The sequence below is a fragment of the Saccopteryx bilineata genome, chromosome 1 (assembly GCF_036850765.1).
Source record: "Saccopteryx bilineata isolate mSacBil1 chromosome 1, mSacBil1_pri_phased_curated, whole genome shotgun sequence".
Classification (NCBI taxonomy): Eukaryota; Metazoa; Chordata; class Mammalia; order Chiroptera; family Emballonuridae; genus Saccopteryx; species Saccopteryx bilineata.
This window is the reverse complement of record NC_089490.1, coordinates 115,873,665-115,894,994: the sequence shown is the minus strand read 5'-3', so window position 1 is coordinate 115,894,994 and position 21,330 is coordinate 115,873,665. Positions and strand designations below refer to the sequence as shown.

The 21,330-nt window shown below is 38.4% G+C and overlaps 1 protein-coding gene across 1 annotated transcript; it reads right to left on the bottom strand.

Moving 5' to 3' along the window:
* Positions 1-3,212: 3,212 nt before the first annotated feature.
* STRAP (serine/threonine kinase receptor associated protein) lies at positions 3,213-20,629 on the bottom strand. Its single transcript, XM_066264550.1, has 10 exons — positions 20,206-20,629; positions 19,333-19,468; positions 15,373-15,454; positions 14,428-14,500; positions 13,067-13,163; positions 11,877-12,014; positions 8,436-8,572; positions 6,282-6,431; positions 4,715-4,780; positions 3,213-3,779 (listed from the first exon to the last, which is right to left on the bottom strand). Exons 1-10 carry the CDS (start codon positions 20,315-20,317, stop codon positions 3,718-3,720), a joined length of 1,053 nt encoding a protein of 350 aa, XP_066120647.1. The 5' UTR covers positions 20,318-20,629; the 3' UTR covers positions 3,213-3,717.
* Positions 20,630-21,330: the final 701 nt, after the last annotated feature.

Sequence of the window (21,330 nt, the reverse complement as noted above, 5' to 3'; positions counted from 1 at the left end):
CACTTAGGGGACTATTGTCTTATATGCAGTCTGTAAACTAAAATCACTTATTTTCTACTTGACCAAGTTCCATTCTCTCATTAATTATATAAAGTAATTCAACCTATAAAATATTACTCATTAGCTATCAGTCAGCTGCCTACTTGGACCCTCCCTGTTACCAGAGGTAACTTTGTTAGATGCGTCATTTGTTTCTTCAGGAACTCTATTGGTTTATTTTTTTAATGTTTATTGTATTGCCTGAACAGGTGGTAGTGCAGTGGATAAAGCACTGGACTAGGACACAGAGGACCCAGGTTCGAAACCCAAGGTCGGCCAGCTTGAGCACCGGCTCCCCACCTTGAGCACAGGGTAGCTAGCTGGCTTGAGCATGGGATCATAGACGTGACCTCATGGTCGCTAGCTTGAGCCCAGGGTCGCTGGATTGAACAAGGATCGCTCTGCTGTAGCCCTCCCCCCCTCCCATCAAGGCACATATGAGAAAGCAATCATTGAACAATTAAGGTGCTGCAAGGAAGAACTGATGCTTCTCATCTCTCTCCCTTCCTGACTGTCTCTATTTGTCCCTCTCTCTGTCAAAAAAATTTTTTTTAATGTTTATTGTATTGATTTTAGAGAGAGAGAAAGAGAGAGAGAGAGAGAGAGAGAGAGAGAGAAAGGGAGAGACAGGAACATTGGTCTGCTCCTGTGTGTGCCCTAACCAGGGATTGAACCTGCAAACTCTGTGCTTCAAAATTATGCCCTACACAAAAGTGGTCTTAACAAATTTAAGAAGACTGAAATCCTATCAAGCACTTTCTCTGATCACAATGGCATGAAACTAGAAATCAACCACAACAGAAAAGCTCAAAAATTCTCAAACACATGGAAACTAAATAGCAGGTTGTTAAATAACAAATGGATTAAGAATGAGATCAAAGAAGAAATAAAAAAATTCCTAGAAACAAATGATAATGAGCATACAACTCTAAATTTATGGGACACAGTAAAAGCAGTAGTGAGAGGGAAGTTCATAGCACTACAGGCACACTTTAAGAAGCTAGAAAAAACTCAAATAAACAACTTAACCCTGCATCTAAAAGAACTAGAAAAAGAACAGCAAGTAAAGCCGAAATGTAGTAGAAGGAAGGATTTAATAAAGATCAGAGCAGAAATAAATGACAGAGGCTAAAGAAACAATACAGAGGATCAATGAAACTAGGAGCTGGTTCTTTGAAAAGGTAAACAAGATCGAAGAACCTTTAACTAGACTCACCAAGAAAAAAAGAGAGAGGACTCAAATAAATAAAATTAGAAATAAGAGTGGAGAAACAACAACTGACACAACAGAAATACAAAATATTGTAAGAAAATACTATGAAGAACTGTATGCCAAAAAACTAGACAACCTAGATGAAATGGACAAATTCTTTGAAACATACAATCTTCCAAAAATCAATCTGGAAGTATCAGAAAACCTAAGCAGACCGATTATACCAAATGAGATCAAAACAGTTATCAAAAAACTCCCAACAAAGAAAAGTCCTGGGCCTGATGGCTTCACAAGTGAATTCTACCAAATATTCAAAAAAGATCTAACTCCTATCCTTCTCAAACTATTTCAAAAAATTCAAGAGGAAGGAAGACTTTCAAGCTGCTTTTATGAGGCGAGCATAATTCTGATTCCAAAACCAGGCCAAGACAACACAAAGAAAGAAAATTACAGGCCAATATCCCTGATGAATATAGATGCTTCCTCTCTGTCTCTCTCTTCCCCTCCCACAGCCAAGGCTCCATTGGAGCAAAGTTGGCCTGGGCGCTGAGGATGGCTCTGTGGCCTGTGCCTCAGGCGATAGAATGGCTCTGGTTGCAACAGAGCAACGCCCCAGATGGGCAGAGCATCACCCCCTGGTGGGCGTGCCAGGTTGACCCCAGTTGGGCGCATACGGGAGTCTGATTGCCTCCCCTTTTCCAACTTCAGAAAAAATAACACATGATGACATTGGATCATTTACAATAACATGGATAGACCTTGATAACATTATATGGCGTGAAATAAGTAAATCAGAAAAAACTAAGAACTATATGAACCCATACATAGATGGGATATAAAAATGAGACTCAAAGACATGGACAATAATGTGATGGTAACAGGAGGTGGGGTGGTGGGGAGGGGCGAGGAAGGAGAGAGGGGGTGGGGGGAGGGGAGGGGAGGGGCACAAACAAAACCAGAAAGAAGGTGACAGAAGACAATTTGACTTTGGGTGAGGGGTATGTAACATAATCAAGTGTCAAAATAATCTGGAGATGTTTTCTCGGAACATATGTACCCTGATTTATCAATGTCACTGCATTAAAATTAATAAAAATAAGATTAAAAAAAAGATTATGCCCTAACTAACCCTACTATCCAGCCAGGGCCATATAGTTCAGGGACACTATATGTCACACTGAAAATTGTGAATTTCTGTAGGCAAGAAAACCAAACCTCCTGAGAATATTCTTGTTCCGGTAATTCTTCCTCAGAAAGCCCCCTAGTGTAAGAGAACAGGTAATATATATGGTAACCATTAAGAATCAGTTTGTGTTCAAAAATATCCAGGTGTAAAACATAAGGTACCTACTAAAGATATATTTCCGGGCAGAGTGTCACCTGGTAGGGGCTTGCTGGGTCGGAGCACATGCGGGAGTGTCTCTGCCTACCTGCCTCTCACTTAAAAATAAAAGTATTTCCAAGCACTAGATTTAATACCCCCTTCATATTTTAAAAGAGAAATGCAAGTCTAAACTCAGTTGATTTACTTCATTGGACAGTTGGTAACAATGCTTTTTGAATGCCGATCCGAACTTCAAGGATAAAGTAAATAAACAGGGCGTGTCTACATGACCTCATTTTGATCAAATTTTTTCTATGTCTATATGCACACAGGATGCACTAATGTGTATTAATGTTCACCGAGTTTTAATACATTTTTGGGGTGGTGAGATATGAGTTATTTTCCTATCTTTCAGCTAATTCTGAATTTTTTTCCTAATAATTACAATGTGTCATTTAAATAAGTCATTATTCTCAAGGTTTTTGAAGGCAGGTCAAGCATTTCTATCCTAATTCAATTTCAAAATTAGGAAATAATGCTTATTATAGGTTCTTTAATCAGACTGTTTTCATACAGTTATGGTATAAGTGATGCCCATTTATAAAACTCAATTCAATTTTTCCCAAGAAACAAACATTGTTTTGTTTTAGAGACAATTTATTTAGACAACTAAAAACAATTAGATGTTCAGAAGCAGCGTACAATGAAGGAGAAAACAAACTAGTTACTTTGTCACATATACCCTCTTTACAATGAAAGCAAAAAAAAAAAGAAGCTTTCTGCTTTAAGGGAAAAGTAAGAAAAATAGGCCAATATATTTTTCTTCTTCATAATAACAAACAGCTACAGAAAATCTAATTGTAGTAGGAGAAAACAGATGTTGGCTTGCACATAATTCGTTACAGACAACATGCCACCGTACCTGCAAGAACACAACTGCACCTGCCTTCATCTGACTCTCTCATTCTCACTTACGGTTGACCAGGTTGGTTAGTTCCAGTACAGGAGCTAATTCTTATTCCTCAACAGTTACTGCTCCATGTTTGTCTTACACAGAGACCAATTCTGGAAGGCTGATACTTTTCTCTGCTTGCTTTTTCAGTCCATAAGTTGTATACTCTTTGTGGCTTATGTATGATACTCAGGCCTTCACTTCAGGAGTTGAACTGTAGATAGAATCTGAGTTCTCTGAAGCAATTTCTTCTACAAAAAAATAAATAAGTAAACCACATCAGTCACCTTTATAAAAGAACCAAATCTACATTTCTGTGTAATAAAGAAATAAAGTGGGTTTTTTGTTTGTTTTAAGTGTTCTGGTGTAGGGAAGCTCAAGAGTACATGCACATGCCATTAAAGACTAGACTAATAACATGGAAAATGAAGAAAGTTCACGTGTTTTACCCATGAACTCTTACACTGTAACTTAGCCTCCCAAGGTTGCCCCTCCTCAGCTAAATCTCCAAGCACTCCATCATATCTTTGAAAGATGACTCCTCCTTTATTTATTTGAACTTCAAATAATATACAATCAGGGCATATACAATTTGTAATTCTAGCTTTCAGAAAGAGCACTTATAGTATATAATAGGCACTTCATCAATGTTAAATAACAATTATAATCTTATCAATTTATTTATGTTAGCACCTGCCTCCTAAATTAGACTCTAAGTTCAGTAAGCGTAACCAAAGCCCGACTGGTGGTGGCACAGTGTGAATAGGGACGATGACGACCCAAGTTCAAAACCCTGAGGTCACTGGCTTGAGTATAGGATCACTGATATAATCCCCCCACCATCAAGGCACGTAGGAGAAGCAATCAATGAACAACTAAAATGATACAACTATGACTTGTTGCTTCTCATCTCTCTCCCTTCTTGTCTGTCTCTTTCTAGAAAAAATAAAATAAAAATAAGAGTTACCATCATTAGTCATGTCCATAATATATCCCTGTGCTTACTAGTATGCAGTAGGTATTTAAATATTTTTATAAACATGCATATATCAATACATATTTAAATTGTCCATATTTTAAGTATGTTCATATTTAATAAATTTCCCTTGTCAATGAGTAAACCTCACATAACACTTCAATTCTAAGTTCCCTAAGATTCTACAAAAGTTAATTCATTAGTATTTACCTAGTTCCTCTTCTGTTGTCTCTGGAAAACTGATCTTTGGCTTTGCCAGCTCACCACTATCTTCTTCTATGAAAAGAAAAGCATTAATGATGACGTTAATTACAATATTACTAATAATAAAAAGAAAGAACTTGATAAGCAAGAAAAGTAAGCCAAGACTATTCCAAGCAATCATATATAAAATATAAAAGAAGCCACTCCTTTTTTAGTAATTATAATAGTATTATCTTCCCTCAAAAATTACTTTTAGGCTCATACAACTATGTTGGGACCAATAACTAAGTACTTTTATTAAAAACTAGTCTATCTGTCTGACCAGGCAGTGGCGCAATGGATAGAGCGTCGGACTGGGATGTGGAAGGACCCAGGTTCGAGACCTTGAGCCAGCTTGAGTGCAGGCTCATCTGGCTTGAGCAAAAAAAAAGCTCACTAGCTTGGACTCGAGATCACTGGTTCGAGCAAGGGGTTACTTGGTCTGCTGAAGGCCCGCAGTCAGGGCATATGAGAAAGCAATCAATGAACAACTAAGATGTCGCAACAAAAAACTGATGATTGCCTGATCAGGTGGTGGCGCAGTGGATGGAGCGTCGGACTGGGATGCGGAGGACCTGGGTTCGAGACCCTGTGGTCACCAGCATGAGTGCAGGTTCATCTGGTTTGAGGGGAAAGCCCACCAGCTTGAACCCAAGGTCGCTGGCTCCAGCAAGGGGTTGCTTGGTCTGCTGAGGGCCCGCGGTCAAGGCACATGTGAGAGAGCAATCAATGAACAACTAAGGTGTTGCAACGCGCAATGAAGGACTGATGATTGATGCTTCTCATCTCTCTCCATTCCTGTCTGTCCCTGTCTATCCCTCTCTGACTCACTCTCTGTCTCTGTAAAAAATAAAAATAAATAAATAAAAAAAAAAAAAAACAAAAAAAACTGATGATTGATGCTTCTCATCTCTCTCCGTTCCTGTCTGTCTGTCCCTATCTATCAGTCTCTCTGAATCTCTCTCTGTTCCTGTGTAAAAAAAAAAAAAAAAAGAAAAAACTAGTCTACCATATTAGTAAGAATCAGAAAGTTATCTACTCAAAGGTTAAATATAGTTACTTATAAATTATTTATATTGCTCTCTAAACAAATTTTTTAAAATTTTTTTATTTATTTATTCATTTTAGAGAGAGAGAGAGAGAGAGAGAGAGAGAGAAAGGGGGGAGGAGCAGAAAGCATCAACTCCCATATGTGCCTTGACCAGACAAGTGCAGGGTTTCAAACCGGCAACCTCAGCATTCCAGGTCGATGCTTTATCCACTGCGCCACCACAGGTCAGGCCAGCTCTCTTAACAAATTTTGAATTAGGTCCATTCCATTCACCAAATCTCTCAGTGTAAAAGCTCAGAAATAGAATAGATTATACCACAAAAAAATTTAAACTAACAAAAGAACACAGCCAATTTATAATGATAGGCTTTGCTTTCTGTAAACCATATTATATAATTTAAAATCTAAAGGAGACTGAAATAAAATTGATGAAAAGTGATATAAAATTAGTTTAATTTGATAACTTTGAATAAAAATTCTTACCAGGAAGTACACATTTCCAAAGGCCGTATGTTTTCCCTACCACAGTTTGCCATAGTCTCAAAGTTCCATCTTCAGAACCACTGGCATAGAGTTCTCCATCAGGACTAAACCTCACGCAGTGAATAGGACCAAAATGTCCTTTGTAGGATTCTGAAAGAGGAGAAGGGCTATTAGAGAATTTAATAATTATTAGGCTAGGTATTGATACATTAAAGAAAGTAGTATCTCTATTACTAGGATGGTGCAAAAGTCATAAGGACAAATACAAAAAACTATATCTAATTAAAAATAAAATACTTTTCATCACCACGTGGCATCATGCCTACCATTTATTCCTAAATTATCCCTTTCCAATTCTAGTACACATTCTGGTTTCAGATTCTCTCTCTCTCTAAAGTAAGAAAAAATAAATAAAGCTTCATATCACAATAAAGATGAAAAAAGGGAATAAATTTAAACCTCCCCCTAACTTCTACAGAGAGTATATGTAAAATCTGTCAGTTCAATCCCAAAGTCTATACTCTAAACCAGTGGTAGTCAATCTGGTCCCTACCGCTCACTAGTGGGCATTCCAGCTTTCATGGTGGGCAGTAGCAGAGCAACCAAAGTATAAATAAAAAGATAGATTTAACTATAGTAAGTTGTTTTATAAAGATTTATTCTGCCAAACTTAGCAAAATCTGATATAAAGTACTTGGTAAGTAATTACTATTATATGCTTTAACTTGCTGTAACTCTGCTTTATAAATTTTATAAAGTAAAGTTACTTCCCTACTTTATAAATCACCATTACTGTGGAACCAGTGGGAGGTTAGAAAATTTTACTACTGACAGAGATACAAAAGTGGGTGGTAGGTATAAAAAGGTTGTCTTATCACTGATGTAAACTCACAGCCAATTTAACAAGGAACCAATTCTTAATTATGACCAAAGAAGGCCACTAGATGGAGCTCTTTTACACTTTGACTCAAATTCTTACCAGACTGTATCTAGGGTCCACTAGTCATTCCATCACTATCATTGAGACAGGATCAATATTGATCCTTATATAATTTATGAAATTTAATGAGAAAATGTACACATAAGTAGTGGTCATGGTGGTCTGTTTAAGTCATATCCTTTTTCATGAACTTTTCTTGTTTACTTTCTAATGCCTCATAACTTTATCAGTTTTCAAAGCTTTTTACTGGACCAATGTTGCAACTGTCTCCATAACTATTCAACTCAGGGACTCTCAAGCACCATCTTCCCCCGTCTCGGAAAACTTTGAAAACTGACACTAAGTAAAAATTTTAAAAAAGGAACTCTTCCTTAAAAGCAACTTATATTCAAGCAATAAAGGGTGAACAGTAAACAATTAAAATAGATTCTGTATAGTTCATTCACCAAGGTTCCACTTATCCAACCCAAGTCCACCAGCATATAAATCAGGATAGCTAAAAATAAAGTGGCAGCTTACAGACACAAAGTATAAGAACAAAATACACTAGTTCAAAAAGCAAAAACTATTTGGGAAGGCTAACATACATAGTGAGAATCATACTATGAAATACCAAGTCCATCAGATAAACAAAAAGTTAAGATGAGCATTAACTTCAAATTAATCCTACATGCCTTTCCTTTTCCTTTATTAAGGACTATTATCAAAACTAAAAAACATAATAAAATAAAATAAAAACCAATCCCCCCTCTGATTCAGATCCTTAGGGTATCCCCACAATAGCTCTAAGCTGTTCTCCCCCGCACCATTCACCACAGAGCCTTAAGGATTCCTATGCTGGCAAAGAGAAGGGGAGCTAGGTAGACACACTCCTTACCGGCACTATACTTCAGAGAGAACAAGTCTCCTAGCTTCTGTTTAATATAACTGTGACATAAGATTAATCTCCCCCAATAAATATAGTGCACTACTGTACAGAATGTCAGAATACAATAAACTCAAGTTAAAAGGAAAAGGTAAGTTGAGTTCAGCATACTTTGATTATAGTTCTATAAACATTTCTACCCAAAATGGATAAAAATCCTTTACTTTTTCACTTGGAAGCTACAAGCTTTAGTTAGCTGAAAAATTTGCTGAGGTCTTAATTACTGAACCTAACAGTTGGGAAAGGTAACTACATCCTTTTTTAAGGGAAGAAAAAAAGGACAACTCACCTAATTCTTCTCCACTGTTATAATCATACTTATAAAGTTTAAAATCTTCACCACCTGCAACAAGAAATTCTTTCTCAGGATGAAGAGATGCAGAGTTGATGGTTGCAGGAGCTTCAAAGGACTTAATTGGATCCAAACTACAAAAATATTTTAATAATAAACACTTACAAATTTTCAATATTCCATAAGTAATACAAGAAAATAGTTACATTTAACTGGTTCTAAATTATGAAACTCAAGGAACAAGTCAACGTTCACTTAGTCAAATACAGTGATGTTAAAAACAAACAAAAAAACCCCCTCTAAATATTAGCAAATAAAGTTCATTAGTGATCAATGTCACCCCATTAAATTTAATTTTCTAAAAAAAAAAGTTCAAACTGATACTATGCCCAATTTGAGTTCATCCCAGAATACAAACTCATTTCGATAGAGGGATAGTCATTCTGTGCAGTGGATGTCTTCCTGGAAATGTGTGTGCTGGCTAATTAAGGCAGACGGCTAATATAGTGGGGATGCTTTGCTTTGAAAATAATTTAATTCTGTATTGTTTGATTTTTCCATGGTAAACACATGTTATCTTGTAAACAGAAAAAGGTTTTATAATAGATAATCATATTACAGAATTATTTACACATTATTCACAATTGCTGAGAATTTATAAAACTTCTGCAAGTGATAAACCTTCAATCCCATAAAATAAAAAACTGCTAAAACTGACTCAGTTTTTACTATCAGTCACTAAAAGAGTAACTAAATTTAAGATTACAAAATCAATGCAGCCTGACCAGGCGGTGGCACAGTGGATAGAGTGTCAGACTGGGATGAGGAGGACCCAGGTTCGAGACCCCGAGGTCACCAGCTTGAGTGCGGGCTCATCTGGTTTGAGCAAAGCTCACCAGCTTGGACCCAAGGTCACTGGCTCGAGCAAGGGTTTACTCGGTCTGCTGAAGGCCCACGGTCAAGGCACATATGAGAAAGCAATCAATGAACTAAAGAGTCACAAAAAACTGATGATTGATGCTTCTCATCTCTCTTCGTTCCTGTGTCTGTCCCTGTCTATCCCTCTCTCTGACTCTCTGTCTCTGTAAAAAAAAAAAAAAAAATCAATGCATAACATCAGCTTCACCTGAATATCAATGAGTTTGGACACTAGCTCTTTTCCAGTCCAACCTTAAAAATCCTGAAACGCCTCCAACACAAAACAGCACATAGCAGCTCCTAAATGCCGCCATCCTATTCCCATCGCCACACACTACAAAGTGTGAAAACCAGAGTTAGTCCTGACTTCTAAGAGACCACTGAATAGAACTTTCCAGCTCAAATGTGAGAATATTCAATAGGCCAGCAAACCTCTGCCGCCAAAATGCAGCTTGAGGAGATAGTCTACAGTAGGACCACACATTGTACAGATCCAGGAGTGACCAATTAACACAGCTGTGCAATTTAATGACTCTGTGAAACAGTATTCTATCAATTCACTGTGTGAGTATATCAACTCCTTTACATTCTAATTGCTTTCGTCCAGTTTAACTACCTTTTCTCTCCTTCTGTTATTCACTGCAAGTAGCCGTTTTAGACAAAAGTTTAGGGCTGCTGACCAAAGCAGAATGTAGTATTCTATGGAAATCAATTAAGTAACATGTATACTAAGAATGTTAAGCATGTTGCTACCCTTGGAACTGTACTTATACAGTTCTATTGTAAGGAAACCTTCAGAGATGCGCCATAATATTCACTGCAGTGCTAAAGTAGGGAAACTGACACATAATTTAGTAAAACCTATATTGCAACATACTGAGTAAAAATGCTTTCAAAGAATTTTTAATGGCTAAGAATATTTCAAAATAAAAATTATATTCATTAGGGTTCCCATCACCAACGGTGGGAAACCCCTGAAATGCACATACATAAAGAACAAAGAAAAAAAAAAGACTGGTAGAAAATATAGCTATGATTAACACTCTGGAATCTATAATTATAGCATTGTGAGTACATTTTTAAATTATATTTTCTAAATTTTCAACAAGAACATTTACTATATTTATAGCCACAAAAATTAAGGTTGTTTATGCTAAGTAAAATAAGACAGTCAGAGAAAGACAAGTACCATATGACTGCACTCATATGTGGAATCCAAAAAACAAAATATACCACCAAACAAAATAGAAAGAAACTCAGATACAGAGAACAGACTGACAGCTATCAGAGGGAATAGAGGTTAGGGGGCCAGGAGAAAAAGTGAAGGGATTAGAGAAAGGAAAAAAACTGTATTGATACAGACAATAGTGTGGGGACTGCAGGAGAGAAAGGAAGGTGGGGTGAGATGGCAGAACGTAGAGGAATAGACGGCGATGGAGGGAGACTTGACTTGGGGGGTGAACACACAATGTTATATACAGAAGATGCACTGTAGAATATTGTACCCGAATCCTGTATAATTCTATTAACCAATGCCACCTAACTACAGTATTTCCCCAGTGTAAGACACACCAGTTTTCAAAATATTTGAGGTCTAAAAATTGGGTGCACTTCATACAGTGGTTGCAGATTTTTTTTTTTACTTGCATTTCCCACTTGAGGAATTGTATGAATTTTATGATGAATAAAACTTGAGTTCAATAACTGTATGTAATACATTTTTTTTCAAATTTCAGACCCCAATATTAAGGCGCATCCTATACATGGGAAAATACGGTAAATTCAATTAAAACTTTTTTAAAAGTTGTTAAATTTTAGTCCTGGCTGATTGCTCAGTGGATAGAGCATTGCTCCAGTGCATGGAAGATGTCCCAGGTTCAATTCCCAGTGAGGGCACACCGGAGAGGCAATCATCTGCTTCTCCTCTCCCCACTCCCAACCTTCTCTCCCCCTTTCCCTCTCATAGCCAGTGGCTTGATTGGTTCGAGCATGGCCCCAGGTGCTGAGGATAGCTTTGCTGGAGAGCATCAGTTCAGGCACTAAAAAATAGCTCGGTACTCAAGCATCGGCCCATGATGGGGTTGCCAGGTAGATCCCATTCAGGGCACATGCAAGGGTCTGCCTCACTATTTCCCCTCCTCTCACCTAAAAAAAAAAAAAAAAGTTGAACATGCAATACCTGACTATTTAGTAAGGGGCACTGACCTCTTTTCCCTTAGCTTATAAAATAAAAAAACAGTCAACACAACAATAGGCCATCTGATATGAATGAATTAAAATTACACCTATTTCTTTTTTATCAGATTGGCAAAAAATATATATTATTTTAGTGTGCCATAGAATTTTAGTAATTTATTTGTGCCATGAGATGAAAAAGCTAAAAATCACTGTTATATAGTATAGGTCAAAATTTGCCTTTTAAAGAGTTATGCACCTTTTCATAGACGTCTTCTAATTTGTAAGTACTTTAAGTTATCCTTTGTTGTCAAAAAAGAAAATGAAGGTATTTCTTAGACATACCTTACTGCACTATGAAAAGCAATAGATCGTCCGTAAGTTATTACCAGGATCTCTCCCTCAGGAATATATTCCATACTGCTAACAGACATATTAAAATTTAGAGATTTCACTTCTGTCATTGTAGCATGATCCCAAAGGCTGCAAAAAACAAAAAGAGGAAAAATATGGTGGTATTTACTTATTTAAGAAAAAAGCTTAAATCCTAATTACATCTGCAGATTAACCAATAATCACAATTGTAAAACAGTCTCCATCCCAACTCATAAAGTACAGATGATACACAGAGTACAAGGCCAAATTATTTGGTAGTTTATTGATGAAGTCAACTTTAGTAGTTAAATACACTTCCCAAGCAATTCAGCAAAATACACCATCAAGACTTTCTGGTCTTATACTCTTGTTTCTCTTCACATCGTAAGACTTTCTGGTCTTAATTTAGTTAACTTCAGTGGTGCTCTAATAATGGCTCCTACATTTTTGTGAACCTGATGACTATGTCACAGAAAATGACATCAGGGGTTTCATGGATCCCTATAGCCAACCTATTCCTGACCCAGGTTAAGAGCACCTGTCTATAAAGATGTTAGTAGTTTTAGCCCTGGCCGGTTGGCTCAGCGGTAGAGCGTCGGCCTAGCGTGCGGAGGACCCGGGTTCGATTCCCAGCCAGGGCACACAGGAGAAGCGCCCATTTGCTTCTCCACCCCCTTTCCTTCCTCTCTGTCTCTCTCTTCCCCTCCCGCAGCCAAGGCTCCATTGGAGCAAAGATGGCCCCGGCGCTGGGGATGGCTCTGTGGCCTCTGCCTCAGGCGCTAGAGTGGCTCTAGTCGCAACATGGCGACGCCCAGGATGGGCAGAGCATTGCCCCCTGGTGGGCAGAGCGCCCCCCCATGGTGGGCGTGCCGGGTGGATCCCGGTCGGGCGCATGCGGGAGTCTGTCTGTCTCTCCCTGTTTCCAGCTTCAGAAAAATGAAAAAAAAAAAAAAGATGTTAGTAGTTTTAATTAAGTGTTTTGTGAATTCCACTGTTTACAATAGCAAATGGACACCTCCAGAGAAATGTGACCCATGCGCTGCTGAGGTTTTCATGTTCAGAGACAATTCTTCCTACATAATAGTTAAAAAAAAGATTTAAAATATAAGCTCTAAGGTCACATTTTTTCAACTTTAAATTATTGAAGAAAAATTACTTACTGAACAGTTTTATCATCAGCTGAAAGAATCTGTTTGTCTTCACTGCACCACAGAGCCTTTTTAATGCCAGAGGTATGACCACTGATTTCCTTAGGTTCTTAAGATGAAACAATTTAAAATACATTTAATATATGATCTCTAAAACTGAGTAATATTGGAACAATAAGTAAAAAAACCCATATTTTAAATTGGACTGCAACTTTATAAAGCCCAGAACAATTCAAACTAGTTTACATAGAATATATTTAATTTTTCTATATTGAAACAAAAATTTTTCTGCATGAGCAAAAAACCCAAGAACTATGATGTTATATGTAGCAAAGTAAATACATCCCTCCCTCCAGGCTACTTTTCTGCTTTCAAAAGCATTACTGCATCACAATAAAGTAAAAGAATAAGTAATACAGCATAATTTAATAAGAATACGGGCCAAGGAACAAGAAAGCCTGAGCTGTTCCTAGTACTATCGCTAATCCTGGACCCCTCATCCAAGCCACAATTCTGTTTCTATGCAATCTTACAGAAACAACTGTGTAAATATGTACAACTAAAAGTATGTTAAGCATATCACTGCTTACATTTAAAATTTGCAAACAGCTTAAATAGGCTATAAGATTGGTTAATTCACTTATTCATAGGGATAAAGAACCATATAGTCACTAAAAAACTATATATTTAAATATATGAAAAAATTATTAACTGCATATTTTAAAAATTCTTCTGAATAACAGTACACTCACATGGTTCAAAAATATAAACAATAACAATATATGTACACACGGAGAATTCTCACCCTTCTCATTTTTTTTTTTTAATTTTTATTTTTATTTTTTTTATTTATTCATTTTTAGAGAGGAGAAAGACAGAGGAGAGAGAGACAGAGAGAGAGAAGGGGGGAGGAGCTGGAAGCATCAACTCCCATATGTGCCTTGACCAGGCAAGCCCAGGGTTTCGAACCAGCGACCTCAGCATTTCCAGGTCGATGCTTTATCCACTGTGCCACCACAGGTCAGGCCTTCTCATTTTTTATAGATAACTTTCTTACCAAAAGATAGTAACATTGTTGTAAACCTTTTAAAATTCAGTATCACTTTAAAATTTTATCAGTACAAATTTTTAAACTGTAAGAAGGCTATACAAGCACAATATAGTAAGTAAGTCAATATTCAAAAATATATCTGCACAGAAAAAAGAATATAAGCAAAATTAAAGATATTAACAGCGATTAATACCAGATAATGACTTATATTTTCATTTTTTTCCGTATCTGAGTACTGAACATGAACATAAATTTAAAAACCAGAAAAAGTCATTTAAATTAAAATGAAATAAAACCACAAACATGTATAAATTATGCTTACCTGCTTCAGGTTTGTTCAAGTCATATATGCGTAACAGTTTATCCTGTCCCGCAGTTAACAAGTAATTACTATCCTGAGAACATAAACAAGTAAAATGTTACTAGATTAGCCATTTTAATGGTTCTCTCTCTTTCAAACATCTTCAGCACCAAACAAAACCCAAACAAAGCTCACAGGTGTCACAAGGAGATACAGTCATTGCTAGCCATATCGTGCTTTTTGTGGACTCACTGTATTGTGGATTTTTAAATTGAATATATCTAATTTTGTATTGCAAATTTTTAGCTATATCGTGGGATTTTGCGTTATATAGGTATTTTTATATATTTATTATCTTAATTATTTACAAAGTGTTTAAGAGCATAGGAAGTATTTATAAGACTGTGGGAAAGGTTAATAGCAGTGTGGGAAAGGTTTATAAGTGTGGGGAGTGTTTATAAAGCCTTAAAATATATATAAATAATAAAATAAATATAAGGTTGTGCTTCGTGGATCTTCACCTATTTTGGGGGTTCTGGAACCTAACCCCAGGATAGACGAGGGACCGCTGTACAACACATGCCAATTACTTCCGAGAAGACATTATAGAGCATTTTTCATAATGCCAAAGCCCTTTAAACTTCCTAGTCCAAATGTGTTTCACCACCTACCACATAAATTCCCTTAATCCGCCCTGATCCAGCACCCCATCCTACTGAGTAGTTCTTCAGTGAATTCAAATTTATCCTTTCCCTTCTGCAAGTAGTTGGGAAACATTATTTGGGCATTTTAAATGTGTGTTGCTGTTAATGGAGAACTGATACAAGAATTTCAGGCTATTTTAAAAGCCTCATATCATTAACTAAGAAAAAAAACATTTGTACAAATCCCAAATACCCACCCCCCGAACCAAATATACAAACAGCAATTTAACTCTTTAAAAAACACACTCCCATTTTTTGATACCTGCGTAAAATCCACAGACTTGACAATGTGTTTATGAGCCAGGGTCATCAATTCATCTCCTGAGACAGCATCCCACACTTTGCTAAAAACAAAGTAAATATAATAGTAATTTTGACGACTAAGTACCAAATAATTTAGATGTGAAATGTTACATATTATAAATGCATTATAAATCTCCATCATTTCTAACATCCTACCACTGTTAGAGTTCATTTGATAAAATATTTAAACGAGTTTAAAGGAAAAGAAATTTCTCTGTAAAAGCCATATAACCAATCTAATTTTGACAACAGAAAAGACCTATGAACTTAAGTCAACGAGGTTCCCAAGGTCACAGAGCTCTTAAATGATAGAGCTAGAATTTAAGCACAGAATTCAAGTCTAAACCAACGTTCACATTTTGAATACTATTGTACAAATAGAAACAGACTTGAAACAGTAAGAAAGCACAAAAAACAACACTGAACACCTATCCAGACCTATCTTAAAACTTGTGATTTTGCTTATTAATGCTCTGTAAGAGACCTAAAAACAAAGGTAACTGTTCCTGTGGCAGCAAGATAAATCCTGACTATTTTCATGATTCTGTTAAGTATTTAAAGTGCCATTTTCCACCCCCTTTTCTTGCTCCCTTTTAGAGTAACTATCACATGAATACTAATCTCTATCTAATAACCTTTCCTTCTTTCCTTGAGGACTGGCATTATAATTTAGTCAAATGTACAAACTGAGAGTCTTCACACATTATACAGAGACAGGCATCCTTCCTAATAAGTTTTTGCTCACATCTTAAAGATCAGAACAAGAACCAAGCAGAGGGTGATTAAACATCTTGCTCAAGTAATTAACAATGTTAGGGTCAGATAACAGAAACTGAGGTTAAAAAATGAATCTTTCCGCCCTGGCTGGGTGGCTCAGCGGTAGAGCGTCAGCCTAGCGTGCGGAGGACCCGGGTTCGATTCCCAGCCAGGGCACACAGGAGAAGCGCCCATTTGCTTCTCCACCCCTCCGCAGCGTTTTCCTCTCTGTCTCTCTCTTCCCCTCCCGCAGCCAGGGCTCCACTGGAGCAAAGATGGCCCCGGCGCTGGGGATGGCTCTGTGGCCTCTGCCTCAGGCGCTAGAGTGGCTCTGGTCGCAACATGGCGACGCCCAGGATGGGCAGAGCATCGCCCCCTGGTGGGCAGAGCGTCGCCCCATGGTGGGCGTGCCGGGTGGATCCCGGTCGGGCGCATGCGGGAGTCTGTCTGACTCTCTCCCTGTTTCCAGCTTCAGAAAAATGGAAAAAGGAAAAAAAAAAAAAATGAATCTTTCCAAAACTGCAATGCAAAAGACTGTCTTCTTTACTAGTCATAGTGTCTAAAATTCTGTTCTATTTATAACTTAATTATATTAAATTTATAAAACTACTTTACTAAATATTAACATGTCACCACTACACTGAGACCTAGTTTCAGTAATGACATTTTTAAAATTCACTTCCCAAATATTTTTAATATCGAATTAATCCTAATTTTCTACCTCTTGTATAAAATCAATGAGATTCATTCCAAATGACAATGTTACATTCCAGAAGCAAAATCAAGATCTAGAATTCAGCTCTGGCCGGTTGGCTCAGTGGTAGAGTGTCGGCCTGGCGTGCAGGAGTCCCGGGTTCGATTCCCGGCCAGGGCACACAGGAGAAGCACCCATCTGCTTCTCCACCCCTCCCCCTCTCCTTTCTCTCTTCCCCTCCCACAGCCAAGGCTCCATTGGAGCAAAGTTGGCCCGGGTGCTGAGGATGGCTCTGTGGCCTCTGCCTCAGGCGCTAGAATGGCCCTGGTTGCAACAGAGTAAAGCCCCAGATGGGCAGAGCATCGCCCCTGGTGGGCGTGCCGGTGGATCCTGGTCGGGCGCATGCGGGAGTCTGTCTGACTGCCTCCCCGTTTCCAACTTCAGAAAAATACAAAAAAAAAAAAAAAGATCTAGAATTCATCCATCCTTTGGTCTTCTGCTTTAGAGAATTCCCTCAAGTTATTTAACTCACAAGCATAAGGTACTGAATAAGCAGGGATGCCAAAAATATATGATATGGCTCCCAACCTCATGAAGTAATGACATATAAATTAATTAAGTACTATACAGATGCCAGAAGTTCTAACACAGGGAATGGTGTGAGCACAAAAGAAGAAACAGACACCTTCACCTTCCAGCACTTCCTAAGTCTTCCTTGTCTGACCATTTCTTTTATTTCCTATTTTGACCTCCCATAATTAACAATCAAAGGAATATCTGTCACATTATACTCATGCATGTTAACATCTAAAGCAACATTTGACCCGAAGCATTTGACATTAAAAGAACTTATATAAAACCAAGCAGTTTCTTATTTTATCAATATTATACACAATCACAACAAGGCACAGCATAAAGCCTTACAGTGATTATGCACAAAGACACAACAGCAGTCTACTTCATTGAAGACACAGGGAAAGAAGTTCAGACTAACATTTATAACTTTCCTTACTGATCTCTCACCATCTCAAATATAATTCCATGTAATCACTGTTATATCCTTCTTATTTTTGGACTTATTTTTTATTTTACAGAATAAAATTCATTCTGTGGTACAGAAGTCTTTTTAGTTTCAACAAATGCATTCATGTACCCACTACTGCAATCTGCCTTTATTTTTCTTAATAATCTTGGCATGTTAATTTGCTTGAAACAAAAGAGCAAAATTGTTCCTCAGTGTGAAATTGTCCTAAAAAAACAGGACCACTTTTACTCTCCAGACTATTAAGTCTAATTAATTAAGTCTATTATAGGTACAATAACTCTTGACATTGTCTTCATTAAACAGTTAAGTGTCTAAGTCAGAAACACAGTTAGAAACTAGATACCAAAATTATACAAAATATGATACATGCCCACAAAGGGAAAGTGGGTCATTGCAAGTCACTCTAATAACATATACAAAAGCCAAAAATCAAAAAAGGTAAAATGTATTCTGGCAACAAGTAATAGCCAGTCTGCAGGGCATATGTGTGGCAGTGTCAGATGATGCTGATGAACTAGAATGAGGCCAAATTTAAAGTGCCAACAATTGAAATTTAACATTTAAGTCAGTGGTTTAAAGGCTGCCCATGAGAATCACTCAGAGCAACTTTAGGGAAGAAAAAAAAAAAAAAAAAAAAAAAAAACTAAGCTGGGCACTCCATTCCAGACCAAATCAGAATTTCTTGGACATCTGCATCTGAATATTTTAAATGCTCCTCGAGTTATTCTGATGTACACCCAAGATCATAAACCACGGACATAGCAGAAGAAATACAGGAAGATTACTAGACAGAGAAGTGACATGATGAAATCTGCTTTTAGGAAGACAGCCGGCAGCATTATGGAAGATGAATAGATGGAAAGAGCCTAATGAAGGGATCTGAACAAAGGCAGTGGTAGAAGAAACATTGTAGTCAGGAGGCATTTCGCTGGGAGAAACATAGATAAAGAAATCTGGATGTTAAGGAAAAACCAATAACTTTAAAAACTTAGAAAATGAACAGTAATTCAGTTTGGAAGTTTTAAATATGTCTAAAGCCTGTTAACAAAAACTGAAAGTGAGATTCAGCAAAAAATTTAGGGCCACCATCACACTAGAAAGTCATAACGAGTGGTGTCTAGCACTCAGGAAGCACTGTGGAGGAGTATCTGTAAACAAGATCACCAACATTCACTATCTGGAGTGCTTGTTAATAACGTAGATTTCTGGGTCCCAATCCAGACACACAGAATAAATCACTTAAGTCTGAAATTTTTGAGAACTACTGAAGTGAAAGAAGCAGACAGGACCAGGGTGGAATTTTGGTGAGAACAAATATCAAGTGGTCTATATACATTTCACTTCATGAATTTAGAATGAAGTTTAATTATTTCAGAACACAACCCACAGAGACCTTCAAAGTCAGCCATGTTAGCTATACTTACGCTGTGAAATCGGCAGCAGCGGTGGCTGCTTTGGTGGCATCCTTATTCAATGTCGCACCCCAGACAGCACCTTTGTGACCCAAAAAAGTTCCAATCCAGTCTCCTGTATCCCCCTGGCGTAGCATAGGTTTACCATCTAAAAATATTTTAAAAGAAACATGATTTAGAAGTTTATTTAAAATCTTGGATTCAAACATGAAAATGATCATGCTCATTAACAAAGTGGAAAACTGCTATCTAACTATTCTCAGTCACTGAGGTCACTAAGGAACACCCAGAAATAAATGAACATAGTTAACAATGTATGTCTAAGTTAACTAAAGTAATGTAATAAATTAACTGAAGAACTAAGCTCTCTGGGAAGCATCTGTTAATTCAGTGGGAAGAGTAACTCTATGCATCAAAATCTAGTACCGAGTCTTAACTTGGACAAGCATATTAACCTAAAATCTCAATGTCCATTTGAAAAATGGGGCTAACGCTACAAGGGAATATCCAATGAGGTAAGGGGAGGGACGAGTCTTTGTAAAATAAGGTGAGGTATTACTTGGTCTGGCCTAGTATCTCCATTTCCCAAACCGTTGAAAGGGATTTACAGTTTGCTGGCCGGGTGTCTTGACAAGTGCTCGGTCCCACTTCTCCAGAAATAGCAATAAAAGTAAAATGAGACGACTCAGTTGGAGGAAATACTTGTACGTCAGAGAAGCTGCTCTAGGCTCCAGGTGCGGGGGTCCAAACACTACTGCTCTGGCTCTCAGCTCCCAGGTTGACATCCTCACGAGCCACCCCACCCCCGGCACGCGGCGCGCGGGCTCCACTCCCTTCCGGCCCAGCCCCAGCCCCCCGGAGACCCGCACCAGCGGCCCCGATTACCTTTGCACGCACTGATTAAGAAATAGCCGTACGGCGTGATACCACTGAAGGCCAGATCAACCACAGGCCGCGTGTGGCCAGAGCAGGTGAGCGGAGTCTGCCTCATCGCCATGGCGGCGGCGAAACGAGCGAGCGGGACCGGGAGCCGAGAGGAGTCTGGTTCTTTTCTCTCAACCGCAGTGCCTGTAGCTCCTCAAGGCCCCCGCCCAGGCACTGGGGCTGGGCCGGGACACGAGAAAAAGAGGCCAACCCGGTGGCACTGAGGTCAGGAAAGGCTTAGGGATGGGTCCGGGAGTATGCGATGGGCAACCGACAGCCGCTGAGGGAGGGAGAGGGAGAGAGGGAGGAAAAAAGGGGGAGGGGGAACCGGCGACCAGGACCCGCACGATCCACGCCGCTACCGGCAGGACGTGACGATTGTAATGACACTAGCGTCCGCCGGAAGTGACGTCTTGGGACAGCAGCGCGCAGGCGCGAGTTCAGCACCCGTAGGGCACGTGATGCTGTCCCTGCGCCGGCTTGCTTTGGCGCCTGGGGGCGCTCTAGGCTTTTTAGTTAAGTCCCTCTTGCCGCGCTCTGACCTGCGCTTTGCCGCGCTGCTAGTCCCCGACCGAGTTTGTCCGATGCAGTTCTGCTCCGCTCAGACCCTCTAGCTGGCGGATCCTGTGCAATAACTAGCAACACAGCCTTTAGGACTGTGTCGGTATCTGAACAGAGGTGCTTTCAGTGGCGGCTCAAACCAGCAAACAACTTCTAAGAACTTTTTTTTTTTCAATTTTTATTAACAACTATATAGGTAGCTCCTCTGGGATTGTTTACAAGTAAGACCCTTAAGAAAAATAATTACGCCAGCCAGCCCTTCTGTTATGACATTCCTGTGTTGCTAGTGTTTCAGACATGAGTGTTAGGCGGATTTAAAAATAGTTGAATTTAATTTTTTTTTTTTTGAGGAGTTCAGAGGTCGCTAGAGCAGTGGTCCCCAAACATTTTTGATGAAACACATTAATAAAACTTGAGCCTGCACTCCTAACATACAGGTGACTTTTAAATTACATACATGTACATTGTAACACATAGACAAAGTACTTATACTAGAAGACTAAAAACTAAATTATAAGTAGAAAT

Excerpts from the sequence above, each read along its gene's own strand:
- STRAP (XM_066264550.1), bottom strand. The coding sequence starts at position 20,317 with ATGGCGATGAGGCAGACTCCGCTCACCTGCTCTGGCCACACGCGGCCT. Across the intron at positions 19,469-20,205 it reads CTTAATCAGTGCGTGCAAAG|ATGGTAAACCTATGCTACGC; the intron begins GTAATCGGGGCC and ends AAATATTTTTAG. Across the intron at positions 14,501-15,372 it reads AGTCTGTGGATTTTACGCAG|GATAGTAATTACTTGTTAAC; the intron begins GTATCAAAAAAT and ends TTATGTTCTCAG.